Raw genomic sequence first — 24,072 nt, 5'->3', positions numbered from 1 at the left:
AGTGTTGTATTTTAGGTTTGGTTCCCTTTGCCTTCTACCCGTTTACCCAAGCCATTTTCTATCTCTTCTCGCCCATTTCTACATTATCATCTTGTTAATCGGCACCATCCTTTTATCTTCTCTCTTCCGTCGGGTCCTCCTCGCTCGGCTAGTGGGCTACACACCTCTTTTCAGTCTAAATTTCCCCTATCGCCCTGTACGTTTTTGCCTCGTCACCAAAACCAGCGCATAACAGACATTCCTGAGAGTCGTGCGGCCCACAATTCTTTAAATCAACGGCAACCAATGAAAAGGCACAATCCGGAATCCAATCGTAGTTTGCCCTGTCTTTTTTGACACAGGTAGAAGCGGAAGGCCTCCATCTTGACTTGGGAATCACAATATGTTATCAGGTTTATATTTAATACCGATCTTGTAAACCAGGCGCTGCATCTGAATGAAAGTCATACACTAGTTTATTATATTTTAATTTACCATTACCCAGCACTATTCAAGGGCCGAATGAAACATCCACTCAAACTTGAAAGTGCGATTCCCAGCCCAAGATGGCTACTGTACCGCTTTCTGTAGTCTTATTTCTATATCTTGATCTTCAAGTCTAGAGTGCTACATTTGCCAGTGCTAGAGCCAGGCTGGCAACATGGAAGCTCCAAGTTGGCACCTGAAGCTCCGGCTTCTGCTCTGCACCGTGGGCATTGTGCTCTCTGTTTATGCATACCACGTGGAAACCACGAAGGAGGGTGACGCGAGCTACCGGGCGATGTGTGACATCAACCCTTCCATCAGCTGTTCTAAGGTTTTCACGTCCAGGTAAAAAAAAAAACATGCTTTCTCCCTTGTTCGTCAATTCATCCCGCAGATTAATGATAGGGCAAGTGGAATTATGCAGTGTAATGTGGCAGTGTTGTCTTTCATTGTTATCGCTGCCTGAGCACAGGTATATTCTGATTAGTGTAAGTTAACACCTTAGTATAGCAATCGGCAACGGAAAGTTGACCAGTGAGTTAACCTATTTAAATGACTTGCTTCTGACCTGCAACGTGTAGCTAAAACGTATATGATTAAAGATGCTTATCGTAAAATCAGAGATTTCATTTTTTGAGTTTTACAGAGTATAACAGAATGCAACAGAAAACAAAGATGCCGGTTTCATTTTAAAAGTAGAGTTATATCAATCAATCAAGAAATTTGTATAGCGCGCTACTCACCCGGAGGGTCTCAAGGCGCTTGGGGGGGGGGGGGGGGGGGGTCCGCTGCTGCTCGAACAGCCAGGTCTTGAGTTGCTTCCTGAAGGAGAGGTGGTCTTGGGTACGACGGAGGTGGATGGGGAGGGACTTCCAAGTCTTGGCTGCCAGGTAGGAGAAGGATCTTCCTCCCATGGTGGCTCTTCGAATGCGTGGAACCGCGGCGAGGGCGTGACTGGTCGATCGCAGTTGGTGGGTGGGAGTGTAGAAGGTCAGGCGGTTGTTGAGGTACCTGGGGCCCAGGTCGTGGAGGGCCTTGTGTGCGTGGGTGAGGAGACGGAACGTGATTCTCTTGCTGATGGGGAGCCAGTGCAGGTCTCTCAGGTGTCCGGAGATGTGGCTGTGTCGGGGGATGTCCAGGATGAGTCGTGCGGAGGCGTTCTGGATGCGTTGGAGTCTTTTCTGTAGTTTGGCTGTGGTTCCGGTGTAGAGGGTGTTACCGTAGTCCAGTCGGCTGGTGATGAGTGCTTGGGTGACCGTCTTCCTGGTTTCGGTGGGGATCCATCGGAAGATCTTTCGGAGCATGCGTAGGATGTTGAAACACGATGATGAGACGGCGTTGACTTGTCTGGTCATCGAGAGGGAGGAGTCCAGGATGAAGCCCAGGTTGTGTGCATGGTCCGTTGGTTTGGGTGCGCTGCCTAGGGCCGGGGGCCACCAGGAGTCGTCCCAGGCAGAGGGTGATGATCCAAGGATGAGGACTTCCGTCTTGTCTGAGTTCAGTTTCAGGCGGCTGTTCTTCATCCACTCGGCTACTTCTTTCATCCCTTCGTGTAGGTAGGTTCTGGCGGTGGCAGGGTCGTTGGTGAGGGAGAGGATCAGCTGGGTGTCGTCGGCGTAGGAGATGATGTTGAGATTGTGTTGGCGTGCGATGGCCGCGAGGGGGTTCATGTAGACGTTGAAGAGGGTGGGGCTGAGTGACGATCCTTGTGGTACGCCGCAGATGACTTCGGTGGCCTTGGATCTGAACGGGGGGAGGCGGACTCTCTGGGTTCTTCCGGCGAGGAACGAGATGATCCACTCCAGTGCCTTCTCTTGGATACCGACGTTGCTGAGGCGTTGTACTAGGGTGCGGTGGCAGACAGTATCGAACGCTGCGGAGAGGTCCAGGAGGATGAGGGCCGCTGTTTCCCCGTTGTCGAGCAGGGTTGGGATGTCGTCAGTGGCTGCGATGAGGGCGGTCTCGGTGCTGTGGTTGGCTCGGAATCCGGACTGTGAGTGGTCGAGGGATCCGTTCATCTCGAGGAAGGCGGCAAGCTGTCTGTTGACGGTCTTCTCGATGACTTTGGCAGGAAACGGGAGGAGAGAGATGGTGCGGTAGTTCTTGAGGTCGGTGGGGTCTGCTGAAGGTTTCTTTAAGAGGGCGCTGAGTTCGGCATGCTTCCAGCTTTCCGGGAAGGTGGCGGTGTTGAAGGAGCAGTTGATGATGTCCCGGAGATGGGGTGCGATGAAGGAGTCGGCCTTGTTGAAGACGTGGTGGGGGCATGGGTCGGTTGGCGATCCGGAGTGGATGGTGTTCATCGTGCGGATGGTGTCTTCGGTGCTGACCGGGGCCCAGGCACGGAGGGTGATGGTGGGGGGCGTTGGTTCTCTGGTAGGGTGCGTGGACTGTTCGCCGAAGCTGTTGTGTATGTCTGCGATCTTGCTGTGGAAGAACGAGGCGAGTGAGTCGCCGAGGTCTTGTGAGGGAGTGATGTCGTTGTTTCCAGCGCTGGGTTGGAGAGCTCTTTGATGATGCTGAAGAGTTCCTTGCTGTTGTGTGCGTTGTTGTCTAGTCGATCCTTGAATGCTGACTTCTTGGTGGTGTGGATCAGCTGGTGCTGTTTGCGGGTGGCGTGCTTGTGGGCGGTCATGTTGTCTGTGGTCGGGTTTTTTCGCCAGGCTTTCTCGAGGGTGCGGCAGTTCTTCTTGGAGTTCTTGAGGTCGTCGTTGAACCAGGAGGCATTCTTGCTTCCGGGCCTGCTGAGATGGTTTTTCAGGGGTGCGAGGTCGTCAGCGCAGTTGGTGATCCACTGTGTGAGTTTGTTGGCTGCTTGGTTGGGGTCCGTTGATCTGGCGGGAGGGTTCTGGTTGAGTGATGTGGTGAGCTGGTCGGTGGTGATCTTGTTCCAGCTCCTGCGGGGAACCTGTTGCGGGAGGTGGTGGGTCGTGGTCTTTCTGAAGCTGAAGTGGACGCAGCTGTGGTCTGTCCAGTGGAGTCCGGTGGAGAGGCTGAAGGAGATGTACTTGCTGGAGGAGAAGATTGGGTCGAGCGTGTGTCCGGCGTAGTTGGTGGGGGTGTTCACCAGTTGCTTGAGTCCGAGGTTGGCGAGGTTTATACATAAATCCTAGAGTGGTTCAGTTACCATTCCGTGTTTGCGCATTGCATTGTTATACATTATTAATGTTGTCAATATACAAGGAGAGATACATGGTGTCTATAGTATTAAGTATACTGTATGTAAAAGAGCGAGGTATATATTCAAAGGGAGGGAGTGTGTGTTATCGGTAGGTGCGGTTTCTAACACTATGAGGGTTATATGTGGAGAGTAAGTGGGGTAGGAAAGGGTGTGTAGGTGGACATAGTGTCAAGCTCGGTTATTTCCAGTTTCACTTGTTAGTCCCACTTTGTAATGTTTATTAGTCCGGGGGTGGGTCTCCTTTTCTAATGGAAATATCTGTAGACATGATTTCCGTGTCTACTATATGTTTTTAGGTTTGAATGAGGGTGATTGGTGAGAGGCATAAATATCACTTGTGCCATCGCAATTTACCAAGTCCTGTATCCAGCGTTTGACTGTACGGTGAGGTATGGCTCACCAATGCATAGATGCTTGGCGTTTAGCTAATAGCAGCGAAATGGCAGTGTACCACGGGATTCCCTTCGGCAATGGTTGAACGTACCATAGTGGGTCTGTAAGTGGAGTGGGGTCCAGCTCGGTCTCCATCATCCGTGACAAGACATGGAATACTTTCTCCCAATATGCTAATATAGGTGCACAGTTCCAGGCAAAGTGGATGAAGTCAGCATGGTCAGACACGCATTTAGGGCAGTTGTGGGGTTTGGTAGGATCAAATTTGGACAGAAAGTGTGGGGGTGGAGTATGATCGATGCAGATACTTAAAATGTGATAGTTTGTGTTGATGATTGTTTGAGACTAATCTGATTTATTCGCAATAGTAGAACCATGTTTTGTCCAGTAAGGGGGAGCCCAGATCTCTATCCCAGGGCGCCCTCGCCCCTCCATCAGCGATAGTTTTCAGATTGGATGCTGCGTGGTAGAGTCTGGATACTAGATGTGCTCTCTCAGGAGTTGTAATAACCTTTGATAACAGGGGAAATTCCGGTGGTTCAAGGGGAGCAGGAGTAGTTCAGGCACGCAGCAAATCAGAGATTTATAAGTGACCTATGTCGATGGTGAGTAATTCACATTGTCTTTTTCTACCCTGTTTTCTGGTTTTGCTAGGCCTAGATTTCTGGTAGGAAAACAACTCCAAATGCTGGACTTGAAAAATAGGGCTGGACAAATTGTTGACACCTGCTATGGGACAACTGACAATCTTGTACAATTTTTTACAAATGCTTAAATGCGAATCTCATTGTTGGGTGTTCTTTATTGTCACTTGCTTTTCGTTACCAGGTGGGGCCGTGGCTTTGGCCTGTTGGAGCATATCTTTGGACGGCAGAGTCTGGTGAACCAGCCCAACAGTGTCTTTGGTGTGCTCTTCTACAGTTTACAGATATTACTGGGTAAGATTTTTGATTAAGTAATGTCACAAACCTGAATCTAAGAGAGAATTTTTTTCCAAATATGACATAAGTAAAATGCATGTGGAATCTGTACTGTGAGAAGAAGCATAAGTATGCGCTTTTTATTTGGTTGCAAAAAGATTCGTAAGCAGTTATGTCACTTTCAAAATTAGCTGTAGTGAGGCATGTGTAGGTATTTATGTTGTGTGTATAGCGTGAACCCAGTTGAAATACAGTATTGCAATGTATAGGGGCAAAGCTATAGTCAATGCGTGATAGGAGGGATAGCTGGTTTGTGGACTATCATTGCATCTTTATGTTGCTTTTTTTAAAGAGGTTATGTAAGTTTGGAAATGTAGTACCTGTTTTTCACGTTGTCTGTGGAATTGTAACATCACAACATAACTTTAATAACTTATTACAGTAGAATAGCAATGTAATTGTCTTCTTAGAGGTGATTATTGATGCTTTCATTAAATTATAAAAGTAGAAAATAAGACCGAGGTAAAAAAATATATATATTACATGCTTCCATGCATTATACGGTGCTCTGTGAGAAATTAACAACATCAATGTTACCTGCTTTAATGATCACTGAAGTATGAAAGACACGGTCATCCAACGAGATTCAAATCTGGTGTGCACATTAGCTTTATTGTCCTTAACTTCATAGTTGGTGGCACAAAAATTGGGAAGTTGGACATGCCATATGTATTTTGTAGCGTACTGTGTGCATATAATAATGTATATTGAACACAGATACCACATAACAATGTGAACGGTACTTATTTCTTCCTGGATGGATGCATAACTGACTTCCTTTACGGGGACTCGAAACTTGTGTCCAGTGAGTTACAAACTGATCTCTGCAACTGGTGTTACTACTATACTATAAACCATTTTGAGCTGTTGCTTGCCTTTATAGATCCCCAATTTAGTTGTCAGTACTGTCCACGCCAAAAACACCCACCGCAAATAGTTACAATTTCATACAATTGCAGAGTTCTTCACGCACCCAGCCCACAAACCCTCAGAGTAACTCACCTCACTTGCATGCTCCACATCTCGAGGTTAGCCAGTGCTCACTACCTTGATATTGGCGATCTTGTACTAGTACACAAACTGGATATCTTTGGTATTACAGAAACCTGGCTCAATGTGCACTGCCATTCTATTATGGACTCACTCTTCCATCAGGGCTGCTCAGTAATATACACAAACAAGGAAAGCACACACAGGCATTGCCCTTTCCCCTTTGCATGTTTTATAGTGGCACATAATTTACCACCCACTTAATCTCAAACCTGATTTTCTTTCAACAAGACTACTTCAGCACGAACCAAATGCTTTCTTAAGAAAACATCTACCTCGGTGACTTTTATAAGGACCGGGGAAACGTTAAATGCAAAACATTAAGATCTCTTGTCACTTCTACAACAGCACAACCTCCTGTAACACTGCCTCCTGTAACACTGCCTCCCTATCCACATCAAACAAAGAATTGTAAACCTCATTATTGCTGGTCCCACGGCCATCAAATGTTTTTCTCCTAGCGAGATAAATGGTCGAGCCATTTTACTATCCATTTTCAGTTTCCATTTCAACCTCTTATCTGCCATCCAGAATTTATGCACTGAAAATATGTGTAAATATCATATAAGAAACATTACCACCTCTGTTTTTGAGGGCATTACCACTCTAAGATTAAGTCTACTTAACCAATCAAAAAAGGTCAACTGTCTACAAAAGGACTACATATCGACTCAACAATTGATACACAAGTCCGGCTTTAGTTAAAACAACAAAGAATGTATAAGAGACAGTCCTGGTTCTCAGAGGCTCTCAGGTCACAGAGAAGGGAGGTACACAGCCTGCAAAACCTTTGGAGCCAGATGTACAACCTGCCAAATAGCGGTTGGCAAATTGCGTCGCTTTTGCAGCTCACAATTTAGCATGTACAACAGTGTCTTAGACACTGTTTGCGATTGCCACTGGAGTCGCAAAATGCGAGGCTCATGAATATTAATGAGCCACTCGCATTTTGCAACCCCATTTGGAATGACCGGCCCTCCCAGGGATGGTGGCCTGCTGGGTTCAGCAGACCACCATGTCTGGGACTGCTTTTAAATAAAGCTGGTCTAAGACCAGTTTGCGCATGCTAAAGACCGTTGTACATCTGGCCCCTGGAACTTTTCCTTGGCCCAAGTGCTTCACAAAAAATTAAAAGCAAGACAGCGATTGATAGAAAGAAAATGCTATTAAAAGACCAGTAAGAGCTCGGCCTAAATCACATTATTATCAGGCCCTGAATGACAACCCCCTTTCTTGGAACTCGATCACTCAAAGTTTCAAAGTTAATGCCACCAACGGTTCTGCAAAAAACGGTGCAACTAGAATGCTGGCTTTCATCTATGGTTTCTTGTTCTCAAACTTGACCTAAGGCAAGTTAACACTATGTGCATTGCTCAAGCTGTTTCAGCTTCCATTAAACTAGACTTTTAACCCTTGCCTTCAGCCTCCCACAAAGCTCCACCTGCGCCACTCACTTGAGCCAGAGGCAACTTCTTTTAATAGGCAAATATGAGAACCTGTACATTAACTCTTATGTCTCCATAATCACTGGGCATCTCTTCCTAAAGGAGAGCTACTTATTTGCTTATCTTGCTGTATTCCTGACACTAAAGAGATTTTAAATTGTCTCAAGTTATTTGATACAGCCAAAGAATATCACGATTTCAGACCCCCCTTCCAGATACATTAACAAAAAGAAACAATATTTCAGCAACTATTTTGTTAGTTGCATTGACACTTCTAGTGTCACCTCAACAAACTAAAAAAGCTCCAATCATTTAGAACTATTTTAATTCATCTCACTTCAATCATTATGCTAATTCATCTCTCTAATAACTCTACTGCTACCTCCCAGCCATAGCAATACCATCACACAATTCATAACAATTTAATCTGCACTGAAAACAAATATTTCTCAATTTCTTAAACTGGATACTATTTCTAAGTCAACTCAGCTACCTGAAAACTGCAATAAAGGTTAGAAATTAATCATGAGTTTTACTACCACCCCTGCATGGCCATTATAAATGAGTGTACTAAACAAATTGTTAAACTACATTCTACCCAGAGAGTTAGTATGAATATAAGACTGTCAGCACTCTTCATAAACTCACACCTGAAATCATAAGCTACTGTAGTTTGGTTCAGAGACGTGAGAAGTAGCAAATACAGCCAATACCGAACACTCACATCATCTGTAGTGGGATATAGTCCCCAAAATCCCTTGCCAGTCACTAGGCGGATTTATTTTGCTGTTTTATCAGCTCACTAATTCTTTCCAATCATTTTAATCTACACTGCTTAATATTTAAGCCATATATTTTATGCACTTCTTCAGCAATGTGCCTGCAGTCACAACACCTCACCATAAACATCAGCACTAAACGATCCAACTACAAACCACTTCCTCTGAAACATATAATCCTAACATTCTCAACCGCATCAAAATCAGTCAACCCGAAAAATCCAACCTCTGACATAAAACCGTTTTCTCTTTTATTCTTTCAATGCTAGATCTGCAAACTCTAGCTGTAATGAAATATTCAACTTAATTAATCATCACAACCTTGATGCAATCACGAACTCCTGGTTAAATGAGCATTTTTTTCTCTATCTTTGACCTGTTTGCTCTCCAAAGTCACACTTGAATACGACTAAAAGACAACACAAAATTGGAGGAGATATAACAAAAATTATTAAGAAATTCATAAACTGTAATGCTAGGTAACGAAAAGCATCTTATGTCTCTGAATGCCTCCAGCCATCTCTCACTATCACTCCCTCTACATTTACACACAATTTTAAAGAACAATTCCAGATTCATTGTCATTGTCATTGTCAATATATTTGAGTATTTATCTAAATGCTCTCCCCCCAAACAACATATTTCTTGGCACCTTCGAGATCAATTGGAGGAATCAAAAATGCAAAGCCTTTACAGATATAAAAAAAAAATCTGATCATTTTGAATGACTTCTTGCAATTTGTCTTGTTCCCCACTTAGACGAAAGGCTAAAAATTCAACGTCACATTCAAGAGCTCAAACACATAGGTTGTAGTGCATCTTATCCACACTGACTAGTGTGATCACTTTGCTGAATCCTTTCACTTTTTCTCTCAACCCAACCCCCACTCTGCCAAACCTCCCATCCTAAAATACTTACTTTCTCTCTAAAGAAACTCACCCATCACACCCTCAAAAAGCATCTCTCTCCCGAGCACAGCAAATTGTTTCTGACTGAAAATGTCAAAACAATAGCTTTTGAATACAAGAGCGTCATTGCAAAAGTAACAGATGAGCTGGCTAATGTGCTACTCACAACTTTTCTGAAGGCCAAGCCAACCCTGGTTCTCAGAACGTATTGCCCAAACAAAAAGCATCCTTAGAAAACAGAGGATGAATGGAGGAAATACAAATTACATCAACTATTGTTCAAGAAGAGAATAACCAATGAAAGTCTATACAGTATTCATCTCCTCAGACAAATCTAAGATCTAAGAAAAAATAAAATCTTCCCCAAAGCCTTAAGATCCTTATCAACAGAGAATCACCCAGTATCATCCACAAAGGGAAAATATGAAGATATATGCTCATACATGCACACTGTCTCTCTTTTGTGTGCTCATTCTATCCTTCCTTAGCCAACGCTGTGTAACCTAAACATCTACATATAGAACTAGTCCCAAATTATGTAAATTGTATTGTCTCTTAGGATCAACTGCTGGCCACCCAACAGTGCAGCTTCAGGCATGACTTCTGCATCCACACAGCTATATTAAATCTACTTGATGTTGTAAACCATATACTGGAAACGAGCATCTCATGCTTAATCACATTACTAGAACTCTCTGCTACCTTTCCCACAGTTTACCATGTAAGACTTCTGCATGCAATTAAACATCACCTAGATGGTCCATAAGCTGGTTTAAGCTCTTCTTAACTGACATATCTCAATTGGTGAGCATCAGATTTCCACCACTGTAAACAAAACATGTAGAGTACTACAACGTAAAAAAAGTCAACATTGCCACTCTAAGAAACTGCCTATCTTATCTTATTTAGAAACATGGATAGAAGGAGAACTTCCTTCTCCTAAATGACCAGAAAACAAACTGAATTTCCACTCTTATTCTAATTTAAAAGCAAATTTGATCCTAAGCTCCTAAACTCTTTAAAACTGTAAGGATTCTCTACCACCCTCAGCCACATCCCTTGGCTTTACTCTTAGACGTGGGCCTCACACTTCTCATCCATACTAACAAAAATGGTGGAGGCTGCAAAGTTAATCTCCAGCTCTGTAGAAAATATGGCACCTTGTACCCCCAGATTAGTTAAAGCCGCTGTTCATTCCCTTGATATCACCGATTTCGATTTTGGAAACACACCATGAGCAGGAGCCCATCAAACATCACAGTCTTTGTTCAATGCAGTTCTGCAGTCAGCATCAAAATGAATTAATTATGCAACCAAATTCAAATACTTTACTTCTGTACTTCGTGATCTACAGTAGCTACCCATTTCGGCCAGAATCCATTTCAAAGCTTGTTGATTAGTCGACAATGACTTCCACGAAAATAGCCTGCTCTAATTTGGGGATAACCATCTTGGACAGCTCAAGTGGTCTCATTCGTCACAAACTAGTCTACTTGAAAATGCCAAAACCAGAAACCCCTACATGAAAACAGCCCTTCTTAGATGTATCCTTCTTAGCTTGGAACTCTTTGTCTCCTGATCTTAGAACCCTGACCTCATTCCTTATCTTCCTGATGTAATATAAGGCCCATCTCTTTTTGAAAATATTCCATCTAACTCCTATTTGCCACACTCAAAAATGCTACATGCTCTTGCTAATATGTGTACTGTAGACTCTATTTTTAATATGACTGTACATACACTGGCACACTATCGACTAATTCACACTAACCCGATCTAGATGTAATTTCATGCTTTGCTTTGGGAATGTTTCAAAGTAAAGCAACGACATACCCTTGGTGTTCAAATAAAAGCTATAAGGAGTTCTAAACAATCCCCCAACACTGATAAAAAAAAAAAATCTCCAAGACCAAATTTTCTCTTACTCTAATCCATCCAAATCCTATTTTCATGCCTCCACTCTCTTACTATAAATGTGATTTTATTTAGTTTTAAAAGCACACCGGTATCTGTGAGATTTCTTGGCTCCAATACAATAAGAAAATTACAAAGGAGTTCAAAATTAACGAAGTAAACACACTTAAATTCTGTATGAAACCAAAATAATTCTCAATTCAAGATGCAGGTTCAGGTTGTTCTCGAGCATGGGGAGCAAGTGTTTAACGCATACCCTCTTGACATACAGAATATACAGCTGGAGCAAATTTAAAAGGAACGCATTTTCTGAGTGTAAAGAGCAGACTGGAATTTATGGCCACATGAGATTAGAAAGTTCAGACCTTACGCGCCCATAAAAGATCTTCGGGGTTATACAAAGGTATTTAAATTGAACCCTTTCTTCTGCAGTCTGTAAGTACAGCTTGGTGGTTCCAAACAGTCTGGATAAGAAGTTCTGCACTCACTATAGGGTTGCCAGTAAGTAAGCACACCTGCCCAGAATACTGACCGTCTATTTTGGAAAGGACACAAGCTGGGACTGTAGATGCATGGCTTAATGACTGGATTCTGCCACTGTGGAGCAAATGAAGCCTTAACCCCTGCATTTACCTGCCTCATCAATACTGCCTTGTGATTTAGAAGGGCGATTTACTTTCAGAGCAGGTATTGGGTGGTTCCATCCATGCCGTGAAGCAACCTAGCACTGTCCAGTGATCAGCGTTTTTGTGTAAGACATGCAGCTCCATTTTGCTAGCACTGAGCTTAACGTGGTTGTGGCCTAACCATTGGTGGGGGCCATTCCAGACAATTCCTCATTCTAAGTCAGTACGGACATAGGAGAGTGCCTATTCAGCCGGATTTTAAGCTGTGTATCATTGGTAAATCTGAAAGGCTTGATCAGAAAGTAAGCATAAATGTAAAAGTGTAGTTGATGGGTAATTGCCCTGTTGCACTGCAAACTGAAGGTCCAAGGGGCTAAGAATCCCATGGCTTAGTTAAATAGGGAAAACTGCAGTAGCCTTGGGCAGGTCAGAGCTGTTTACCGAACCGCATGTGATCTTAAAAGGGAATTTAAACACGATTAAAGATCGATTTCTAAGCTAGGGGCTTTGGCTGTAGGTGTGTCCATACGTGTCTGAAAAGTCTTACTGGGCAGGTCGCGGTCAGAGGGAGTCTTCAAGTTAAGGCTGCAGGCATCGGGGTGTAGTCCAGCAGGGATCAGCTCACGGCGGACTCTTGCTCAGAAGTGCTGGAAAACCTTCATAGGACCCGTGGGCCACTTGGACTCGGGCCGTGGGCGTCGAGTGCAGAGGTGGGTCCGGCGGTGGTTTCATGGTTCCTCAGGGCAGAGTTCTTTGTTCTTTAAAGTTTGTTTCTTCTGGACAGGTCCGCTGTCCACAGAAGATCTTGATCTTTGTCAAAGTCAGGCAGTCCTCCTAAGGCTTTGGAGGTTGCTGAGCTGCGGCATGGGCCCTCTTATGGCGCAGGTTCGTCGAGGGCTACTGACAGTCCAATAGGGCTGAGGCCAAGTGAGTTGTTGTCTCCAGTCTTCCCTGCCGAAGTGACGCTGCAGTGTCAGGAGTCGGTTGCCACCTAAATACTAGATTAAGGGGTGTTAAATTGGAGTGACAGGTAGAGACCAATGCGTTCCTTACCTTGGGTGTCTACACCCTCTATTATGCCAGCCTCCTGTGAGAGGAGGACATAGCTCTAGCCCTGATTGGATAAGTCCCACCATCTTCAAAATGATGGGCACTGAAAAATGTGCTTCACTTCACCTCCAGCACCTGATGGGTGGAGTTGGCAAAGGAGGGCACACCTACTATTCTCACCTAGGTTTCCTGCCGGTTCTCCTGACAGAAGTGGGGGTTTGAACCGGGGGCTGCCATCTGCTGCTAGCAGCAGAGGCTGGGGTCGCATTACAGAGGCGGCAGGATTTTTAAAGCTTTACTCTCAAGCACTGTGCCTTCCTGGGAGATGAGGTGTGACACCTCCGCCCAGGATCGACTTTGTTTCTGGCCTCAGAGAGCAAGAGCCCTTGACCCAGAGTCCAGAAACATGTCTGGTAGTGGGAGGCTGCCTAAAGCCAGTCAGAGACCACACCAGTGTTGATAGGATTTCAGGGGGCACCTCTGAGGTGTCCTCTGAGTACATGCTTTAATAAACATCCAACACTGGCACCCGTGTGGGTGTATTAAGAGGTTTTATATGGTACCAAACACTCCTGGGTTCAGTGAAGCCATCATTGTGCTGGGGAACTCGAGTTGTCGAGTTTCCAGTCTGTGTACTCTCTGAGGCTTCCCTGGCACACACAATATTAAGAATAGACGTAAATATTGAAGGGGCATATCTACTCATACAGATATGCCCACACCTGGGATTTAGTGCACCCTGTCTTAGGGTTTGTAAGGCCTACTAGAGGGGTGACTTACCAATATCCTAGGTAGTGCTACTTTGACATGGCACACATGCAGTGTGCCATGCCGACTTTGTCATTTTTGTCTGCACTAATGCATGCAGGCTGCAGTGGCAGTTAGCATGGTCTTGGTGAGGGGTCCCTAGGGGACCCTCTTCAGTCCCAATGCCCTAGGTACCAGGGGCACCATTTACTAGTGACTTACCGGGGTTCTGAAGTTTTGCCAATTGTGTTATATTTTTAGGAAAATGATACTGGTGCTGGAAATCTGGTTAGCAGGGTCCCAGTATCTACAAAGTTGCATCTTTTTTGTAACTATTGTTTCATGTGAAACGCCATGATGACTTCATTGGTGCTATAAAAACAATAGAATTAATAACTTAGAATATTATCATTGTGTTCAGAGGCCAGTACATTATAAGGTTAAACAGTAGAAATATTTGCCACCGCATTGGTGTTTTGCAGTGGCAAGAGGTGGGTAGGACAGATTTATATTAACACCTGAGCCAGAATAATAGCAGGCATTTGGCTTTGCAGGAAAACCTAAAGTAAACACATCTAAATATTTGGTGCTAAAATCATGCAACAGATTACATTATATTTGATAGTGTCTATAATTAAAATTCTTACATTTCTAAACATGAGCCTGCATTTAAGAATTCCTTTTTCTGGTCCACATAACCATCCCTGACAAAACTGCTGCGAGTAAACTGAGACAGTCCATTTCGTCATTTAACTGTATGTGTTGTTAGTGTTCTAAAATAGGAAGCAGCTTTAGATCAAGTGAGTGAGGAGTGTGTATAGAATGCAATCTGAAAGTGACCAACTTTAAAGTGCTCTAAACTTTGACAGTGAAACAACATGGGATATAGTCAAGTAAAATGATTTGCCTAGAATCACACAATTTGGTCATGGGAAAATGACAATTTCATCCCAGTTCCCCACAGTTCGAGGGTCTGCAGTGTAACCACTGGACAATATGTCATTACCCCAGTTCAGTATCAAAGAACATTGCTTTGCTTTTAAATTGTTTTTCAGAACATAAATGAGTACACTATGTTTTAGTTATTATACTGTGTTTAAATAGCACACTTGCCACGTTGCTCACATATTAAGTCAATTTGAAACAATGTAAATAAAATTCTAGTCACAAACGAATTTATATCTGGATGATAAAAAAATAGTCAGAAAATGACATGACATAATACGGAAAATTACTTGACATAGTACATAATTAAGTGCATGGAAAACTGAGCCATTTATGTGTTTAAATAATGTCACTGGCCAGCTTGACTTTGCAAAAAAAGTCATTTCAGCATGAGCCCATCACACCAATGACTTCAATTAAATATATTGTCCAAATGGTTGTCCTGGAGTTTCCGGTCTATTTACAGGTATTCAATAGGGCACATCCGCAGAGTTCAGCTTGAACGTATTGATGCGTTTGGTTTATCGTTTTTCATTTCAACTGCAATTTCACTGGAAAATTATCAAACAGAAAAATAGCCTTTCAGATGCTGTTTACACCCATTTATAGTCCCATACATAGTATGTTTGGCAGATGGCCTTCATTTATGAGGACACTTCTTTTATTATTACAAAAAAGAGATGGTGGAAGGCAGTGCTTGGGATGCTGGACTCTGATTTGATGTGTCTTCAGAAGCCTCTAGACAAGGGCCATGCCAGAGCCAGACATCTGAACTGACCTAAGCTCCAGCCTTCCTTCACTCAAATCCCCTATAAGAGGGCCATTTTCACTTCGATCTAAAAAGTACACCTTCTGTTGATAATTTCTTTAGTTAATTTTCAAATGTATTGGCTTACAGAGTTGTTCCTTGTTGATGAACCATGTGCATGCTCTTACTAATAGTTGTAAATATGATGTCTGAATGTGTTATGTAAGAGTAACTACAGTTCCTCCGTATTCTTGCACTGTTAGGTCTAGCTTGACCGTCCAGCTGTCTATCTGACCTGTTAATACTAATCCTTTAAATTTGATTAGTGTGCGCTTTGGCTTCACCCAGAGGAGTAATACTTTTGACCACGTGCTGTTGGCTGCTTGGTGTATCATTCCACCTTCTATGGTATGCTTGAATGCCATGCATGAGGGACAGTTTTTTTTATATCTTAAAAGTAAACGAAATCATCGCACATTAAATTATTTATCTCAGACGCACTGTATAAAGATAGCAATACTTTTTTCACTGCTGCAGGCTTTAAAAAGTATTTTAGGCAGTACCTTTTGGCTTTGCCAGTGCTTCATTTGGTTTTACATCTGTTTTGTTTGTTTGTTTCCAAGAGAACTCTTATCACTCCATCTCCACCCACGCAATGAAACAGACTATGTCTCTTCCCTCTTGTTCCATTGTCTCTGGTCACAGAAATATTGTTCAGGTGAGCTCCCTCACTTGAGTGCTACGCAAGCTACTGTATGAATGCAAAAACAACAGTTGATGGACAGAATGCAAGCTACTGTAGGCCTCTAGAATAGACCTCCACATTGAGGAGACCCTCACTGTTATCGTGCACTACTTTATATATCGTGTTCTTTTCTCTGATGAGTGAACTGAATATTTTTTTGTCACCTCTCTTTTAGGTTTTTCAGGGACAAAAGGGGCAGCTGTCACCCTCTTGGGTACATCTGTGGTGTCTCTCGCCGGATCGCTCTACCTGGCCTACATCCTCTTCTTTGTGCTGGAGGACTTTTGTGTAATCTGCATCACTACCTACATCCTCAACTTCACACTCTTCTTCCTGAATTACAAGAGGCTTGGATACCTCAAAGCGACTGGAAAACCCGATCGAAAATACAAGAATAAATAAAGGAAAATGAGCAGGAATGTCCGAAAACATCTCACAATAGTTGATAATCTGGTCAAAAAGCACAGGAGAAACTGGTTAAAGTAAGAGAAGACTAGTGCCTTCCTTGATAACTAATATGCAAGCTTGCTTTATCCAGTGTTGCACCTGATTACATTGCCATAACCCTCACAGTTACCACAAAACCCTGATTAGTGGAGCCCAGGAGAACGGCTGGAGAGGTGAAGTCTCTTACACCACTAGCACAGTTAGGTGTCATGGAACCTAGCTTCCACTTTGCTAGGGGGACAAATCCCGCCCTTCCGTCTTTCCTTGGTAACCTCAAGTTATGTCGTAGAATAATGAATTCAATACTAAAGTCTGCATATACCCGGTAAAGAAGGCTGGATGTCTGCTGTTCTGGGGAAGGCTGCCAAAGCTTGGTCTTTTGTATATTGAAATGAGTACATTCTTGGCAAAGTGAAGTTACGTTGTCTCATCTGAACACCTACCTCAGTCACAGATCACCACAACAGACATTGGCACCTCAAACAGAGGAAATGTTTTTAATATCCTGACCAAACTAAAACTGGAGCTGCTAAAAAATGATTTTGCAATGAAAACTTATTTTCCTCTCATTTACCTGTGAGCAAGCGATGGCCTTGAAAAATGTGTGTCGCATAGAGGAGCATTCAAATGTTGTACTAATGACCATTCCTTTCTTTGTCTTGTTTTGAAGCATACTATCTTGCACTTCTGTTTTTTTTTTTTATCCCATTCCCAGATTTAGGAAGCTGTTGGCGGGAATATTTGACTCTGCTGCAGCTTGAACATAGGCTCCTGCTGTTCAGTCAGACCAGGCTACAAGGTTTTATTCTTGTTAGAAGATGTGCCATATAAACATAGGCCAGGACAGCAGATAATTTCATTAACTTTAATAACTCTGTTCCACCTACATTTGTCTCATTTTTCTTTTTTAAGAAGCAGTTTTTTTCCCCTCTAATTTCCTTGGAGATTTTTTTTTTTTATTATTTTGGTGTTCAGAGCCCATTTCGTATTGAGTATTTAATTTTGATACTTCTAAGCGTCCAGTTTTGTAACTTTGGGCTTTATTCGAGTTTGGCAGGTGGATTACTCCATCATAAACATAGCAGCTATCCCGTCGGTGTTACTATGTGCCATAGCATATAAAGGGAATACATTCTAATAGGGCGGAGGGGAAATCCATCACATTTGTGATGGAGTAATCCGGCTGCCAAACTCTAAATCAGGCCCTCTGTATCCATTGTGGCCAACGCACAATACAGTCTGTTACGGATGACGGCAGGACCACGAAAGCTGAGGTCTTAGCCTAATTCTTGCTCACAGTTGCAGAATACATCAAACTAAATGCAAGGAAATAGTTCTGGAAAGAGGACTTACACGCAACATTTTTGGCAGGGGCAGCAATTCCCTGTCACCTCAAAATAACTTTTTTAATAACCTTTATTGTATATAATAGAATCGTCTGGGGGTAAAGAAGGTACAGGCAGTTGAGACCATTCCAACCAACAAAACATATCAGCGCCCCCCTTAGCAAGATCAACACTTGTAATGTAAAACCAAAAAAAGAGTTAAAGTAGGGACTATAGTATAATGTCATTACAGTCTAGATTTCTGGAGCCTCTGATTTTTGCTGCCTGGAGACAAAGTTTGAAAAAATACTTTTCTGACCCCCTGAAACAGTAGCATTTTGGCACAAAAATTCAGCTCGGAGTTAAACGTCCAATATTATTTACAGTGGATTTGGGGTTAGATTGTAACTTTCATTTTTGTTTTGATAGATTGCAAACCTGAGCCTCCAGGAAATGAAATGTTTTTTGCAAGATTTACAATATGTTCTCACGCAGAGAAAGCATGGGCCAGTTTTCTGGTCTCCAGGTTCCACTGCAGACTATGTTAAGACTACATTGCATCCCCAAAAGTCCCTGACACCTAAATCCGTTTCCTGTCTGGAACCTGAGCTTACTATTGGTTTCACAAAGTGTGTGATTTGTTTGAACCGATTGAAGCTATGTTACACAGAGCTTTGTGTTGCCTGGTTGTTCATTAATTTAATGACAGTCGAACCATTGACTGTAGGGATTAGGCTGTTGTTACGCTTGATGTTACACTACGTTTGTACAATTCTTTTAATTCCAGTTGTTCGTCGGAGGCCTTCTCCGCCAACTTCTAGAAGCAGTGTTTTTAATTTTATTGCTTTTGCCTCGATCGTTCCCTCAAGTTAACCTTTAGCAGGGTTTAGACCAAAACAAAAAAATGTAAAATGGCGCTGAAACATGAAACATCTGACCACAAGAAGTGCGGGCCTTACCTTGGAAAATAAGTATAGCATTGGTGCTACTGCTGTATGGGTGTCCTTTGGCTTCCTTGACATGGACCCTGTTTTATCCTGGTCTCATAACTCACGAAGACAGCGCGAGGAACATAAAGAAGATGGGGTGAGGCAGTAGTCAGACAATGGTTCAATCCTCTGTCTCTTCAGGATCAACAGGATGTATGATGTCGCAGCTTCAGCTTCTTGAATTGTGGTCAGTCAGTGTTTAAGTGCTGCTGTGAAGTAGCCAGATCTGTCCCAGACCTCTTGTTTTCTGATACGCCAAAAAAGGTGTCCTCACAATAACTGATTTTTCTATACTGGGGTTCTGATAAATGTACTGCAGAGTTTTGTTGTCCTCTGGTGCCCTTAGTGTGGCAAGGATGATCTATTTTTCTTTAATATCGAAGATTGAACGAGTGAAAGAAATTAAGAATGCATTGCAGATGTTTTAGAGCAAAGTATGTTTATGAAATGTATGATTTTAATACAGTTTCTGTCATCAGTGTTTGTTTTATAATTTTTTAGCTATTGTTACCTTCCAGTGCTATAGAACTGAATACTGTATGGATATTTTACATAATTAAATGTGTGCATTCAGTTACTGAGTCACAAGTTCTTTAAAACTATATTTGCTCAGCACTATTACTGCAGCCCGCTGTAGTAATGTAATCTGTCATTTATACAGTGCTTTCATGCAAAGTATTTTACCTAGTGCAATTGTGTATTATAATTACCCAGTCGAAACTGGTATTCATTCTGCTGACTTTGGAAGGATGAAAGGCTGAGTTGATGGAAGCCTTCAGCTCACACCATGTGTGAAGAGGGAGGAGCTGCCCGTGGAGACTTCTCGGATATACAAGAGGTGAAAGACTGGCGGCAGAAGAGTGGATGTGTAGACAAGGTGCTCATTGGGCACTGTGGAGAAGGCGGTAGACTCCAGATCTGCAAACATAAGACCCCAACATTACAACAGCAGTGAAACAAGCATTGGCAAAGGCAATAGGCACAAGCATTGCCCAAGCTATTGGCCTTGTCAATGTGAATGCCTTTTAGCCATGTTGTGTAGTAGCACATCTGCTGTTCAGCATGGCTGAAAGTCACTGAAAACCAGAATCACAGGATATTTAGCCGACGCCGAGTCTCTTTGCCCCCCATGTTGAGTTTAATGTCCTGCTCCTCCTAACACAAAAAAGCGCTATGACGTGGCCTGTGCTGGATACATCATAGACCTTTTTTCAGTGACTTTCAGCCATGCTGAACAGCAGATGTGCTGCAAGACAACATGGCTAAAAGAAATTCACATTGACATGGCCAATAGCGCGGGCATTTCCAAAATCTATTGGCTTTGCCAATACTTGTTCGCTGTTGACAGGGTCTTGCTGTACAAGTGTGAAAGTGATAGTGAGAATCAGTTGAGGAGCTTGGAAGTGAAGTAGGGATGTGGCGTAACAAACAGAGCTGCTGACAAGGGAACTGGGGCGCAAGTTTCGAATCTCGGGTTTGGCTGAACAGGTAAACCATTTACGTTTCCCCCTCCATATGACAATGAATGTGTCTTTGTGTAATGTAACTGGTGAGCACTTAAAGTGCTCCTACACCATCGACTCATGTAAGCACTATGGTAAGATGTAGGCCGGAACCAGCGCTCCAATATCATTGGATCATGGTAAAAAATAAAATAAAAGCAGCAGCGACGAGAGAGGTAGTGGGTGGACGAGTCAAGCAAAACTGGAGGGTGGTGTGGGAGATGGACAAGCAACAACATAAGAGGGCTGAAGGAAGCAACAATGAAGGGGTGAAAAATATCTCAATTGAAGCAGGATTAGCAACACAAAGGAATGTGTCATTTTAGAATGTAACTGGTTAGCACTTAATTATCTCCAATACCATCGGCTCATATTTATGCTATGGCAAAACGGAGGACGGAGCGAGGGCTCCAATACCATCGGATCGTGCAAAAAAAATAAATAAGTGCTGTTCATGTTTTAACAACTTTTTAAGAAATACTTTTTTTGTGTACGCTCGCATGCATTTTAATAGTATGTGTACAAGGGATAAAATGGCAAGATGAAGGACAGAACAAGTGCTCTAGTACCATAAGCTAGTACAAAACAAGCATTGGCATAGCCAATAGGTCTCGCTTTTGGGACCTTATAAGTATTTAGTTATGCAGCACAATATCCTTGGTGCAACAACATCAACTGGTACATGGCTAAACACTTATAAGGTCCCAAAGGTGAGACCTATTGGCTATGTCAATGCTTGTTTTAAAAAGTAATTCAAATACGGGTCGGTCTGCGAACTGCTGACTTTTCAGAAATGTTGTGGGACGTTTTAAAAGAACGAGTTTGGTATTTTCTGCCGGTGCGAAATGGCCAACAGCTGCCCGTTCGTGGGAGAGAAGCGCTCCTTCCAGAGGCAGAGGAGTGTGGCACGGACTGTGCCAGTCACACAGGGAGGGCACGGGCTGCCCTCTGAGACAGGTGGCTGCTTCTGATGAGCGCCCGCCACCGAGGGGGCATGTGCAGCTCCCAGGTCTGAACTCAGTCAGAGCCAACTCACCTTTTATCTTTTTGCCAGTGATGAAATGAGTGCCGCTAAAAATAATGTATACTTAAAGGCGATGGGTCAATTCATTGTGTCTGGCTCCTGCATCAAATCCATCATGTTATCTCCCTGAAGCGCCTACATGCGCTGATGTTCTGCAGTGTGCGCTATAAAGGGTGGTATCCATTTATATATAACCCTGCATTAGGGAGTTGTACAAGGGTGAAGATGAGACGACTCCTGTGAGTTCAACAAACTTTTTCTGGAAAGAATCGCCTGAGTGTCGAAGTTTGAGATGTTTTACTGGGGTACTGGCAGGATGAGGGAGATGGGGGTGCAGAGAACAACCCTACTTCAGTAACAGTGGGGTGGATGTACGCTCGAAAATATGTGCGCGGCCCTCTTCTATCGCGAGAACAATACTCTGATCACTCGCTCGTGGGTTCACAAACAAATGTGTCCATTGTACTTCTGTTCTTAACAAAGTATGGTTCATGTTATCCTGACAATAATTGTAAATCAGCAAAATATGGGAGAATGTTGTCCGCGGGTAGTCGAGCAAACCCGATTTCTAATCCCGGCTTTCCCTGTTTACAAAAATGTGTGTTCCTTGGCAAATTGCCTTCATGTACGGGCTTCACCTGCACCAATTGTGGATGTTTAGAAACAGAGCTGGGTTGGCTGTTGAGCGCTACGTGTAACTAAAACCATTTGTTCAGCGAATAGAAGCACAGTTATTTCAAACAAGCAAGGTATGCAGGCGCTGTCCAGACGGGATTAAATAGTCCACGCGAAATACTTGTTTCGGTTGATTTTGTTGTGAATTTATTAGCGTTTGTATAGCGCTTGAGCACCATTAATTTACTCCCACGGGGTACATTTTATCTGCTGTCTTTTTAAATTACGCACTGAGTATGGAAGCACAGTATTTACACACATTGCAGTGTTATTGAAGAATTTGGTTCATTTCATTAAAAGTTTGTGTATTTGTTAAAGCGCCTCTTGCCAGCGAGGCTGCTTCTGAGCGCTGAAGTGCCCTGGCACAAGTTACGGAGATTACACCACATAGAGGAGGTGGGCATGGTGCAGAACTACCTGGCGGGCATACGCCTTTTGGTACACGGGGATTTACATTCTTAAGGTGTATTTGTTTTCGAGGGACGGGTAGTCCGCAGCGCCTAGCAGCAATTTTGGCGCTCTGGACACATGCAGTGGGTTTGGAGAAGTGCCTTTGCCTGCTAGCCCCGAACTAGTTATAATAGGTCCTGTCTAGTGCACTGCCCTCAGCAACCAGCGGGTGCTGGTGAGATGCAGCAGTGGGCATGCCTGGCACAGGAAGGGAATGGATGGGAGAGGGAGGGAGAACAATAGGCATAGAGGAAGCATCTGCACGGGGGAAGGGGAGCACAAACTCGGAGCATATTTAAAAGTTATAGCGTGACCCCCATAAAGGGGAGGCCGTGCCGAGTTGGAAAAACAAGCATCGGCGCTTTACTTTGAACATTAAAAGTAAAGCGCGGGTGCCGCGATTATAGCAAAAGTAAAGAAATAGATGTTTTTTTCTATTTCTTTACCTTTTGCGAAAGTGAAAGTCATCACGGTTCTAATGACCCGTGAAAGACTGCTGGCGGCCGGCTGCGTGCGTGCACACGCGCATGAACGCAAGCGCTAGGCCAGCCAGCAGCACTAAAAAAGTAAAAGCAGCAGCAAAAAGGTAAATAGTAGGGGAATGGATCAAGCAGGGAACCGGGAGGTGATGGGGAGATGGGCAAGCAACGGTGGGAGAGGGTGAGGGTGGAAGGATGCAACAAAGAAGGGGAAAAAAATAGCTTAATGAAGCACGATCAGCATTGGAAATGAATGCGTCATTGTGGACTGTTGGTGAGCACATAAAGGGCTCCAATACTATTGGCTCGGGTTCGCGATATGACAAGACAGATTGAGAAATCACTCCAAAATCATCGGATTATCTGTTGTGTTTTAACAACTTTTTAAGTAATGTATTTGCTAATGTACACACACATGCATTTTAGTGGTATGTGTGTTTGTGTACAAGGCAGACGGACTGAAAACACAAGTATTCCTATGGAGTGCCTGAAAACAAAGAAAAAATAGATTTGCATACTGGTAGTAGTGTAAGGAGAAATGTATTTGGTCTATGTGTTATGGGAGGGCCCAACACAAAAAGAAGGCATGACACCTGCATGCCACAATGAATGGCATCAAAGAAAATGAGAGCAATGCTTAAGCTTAACATTGATAGGAGATGGGCAGCTTGTAAGCCCACAGACAGAACACAACACGTCTCTTCGAGACAGCGCATGCGCTGTCTAGCTGAGACCTAAAAACAATAGATTTCACCCAGGCGACACCTTTTAGCGTTGCCAATGTTTGTTGTGTTTAGAAACGGGGAGATTGATATATCCGTAATCACAAAATGTGAAATTGAGAGATGATATGACGTCCTTTTGGGAGGTGATGTGGCACAAGGACGAGAGCTGCCAACTATGGAGCTGGTAAACAGGGTTTAAGTTTCAGTATCTGCTTATCATCCTTGATTTTGAGCAAATCATTTAATCTTGCCATGCCTACAAAAATGAACGTGTCCTTGTGTAATGTAACTGGTGCTAATATCAAGTGCTCCAGTACCTTCGGGTGGTGTTAGTGTTATATAAAACTGCACAAAAAATAACTGGTGCTAATGTAAAGTGCTCCAATACCGTTTGGGCAGTGTTGGTGCTACATAAAACTGCACCAAAAAAGTATCTGGTATGCTAATGTAAAGTGCTCAAATACCTAGTGGTGTTGGTGCTA

General features: G+C 43.3%; 1 protein-coding gene across 1 annotated transcript; it reads left to right on the top strand.

The window, feature by feature from the left end:
• The first annotated feature begins 585 nt into the window (after positions 1-585).
• LOC146811716 (vitamin K epoxide reductase complex subunit 1-like protein 1) lies at positions 586-19,308 on the top strand. Its single transcript, XM_085618713.1, has 3 exons — positions 586-810; positions 4,865-4,974; positions 16,150-19,308. Exons 1-3 carry the CDS (start codon positions 641-643, stop codon positions 16,374-16,376), a joined length of 507 nt encoding a protein of 168 aa, XP_085474839.1. The 5' UTR covers positions 586-640; the 3' UTR covers positions 16,377-19,308.
• Positions 19,309-24,072: the final 4,764 nt, after the last annotated feature.

The sequence above is a fragment of the Triturus cristatus genome, chromosome 7 (genome assembly GCF_964204655.1).
Source record: "Triturus cristatus chromosome 7, aTriCri1.1, whole genome shotgun sequence".
In the NCBI taxonomy this organism is placed as follows: domain Eukaryota; kingdom Metazoa; phylum Chordata; class Amphibia; order Caudata; family Salamandridae; genus Triturus; species Triturus cristatus.
The sequence above is the reverse complement of the archived record's forward strand: the minus strand, read 5'-3'. Positions and strand labels throughout refer to the sequence as shown.

Bases quoted from the DNA above. Each gene is read 5' to 3' on its own strand.
- LOC146811716 (XM_085618713.1), top strand. From the start codon at position 641: ATGGAAGCTCCAAGTTGGCACCTGAAGCTCCGGCTTCTGCTCTGCACC. The intron at 811-4,864 runs GTAAAAAAAAAA...TTTCGTTACCAG, and splicing joins TCTAAGGTTTTCACGTCCAG to GTGGGGCCGTGGCTTTGGCC. The intron at 4,975-16,149 runs GTAAGATTTTTG...CCTCTCTTTTAG, and splicing joins CAGTTTACAGATATTACTGG to GTTTTTCAGGGACAAAAGGG.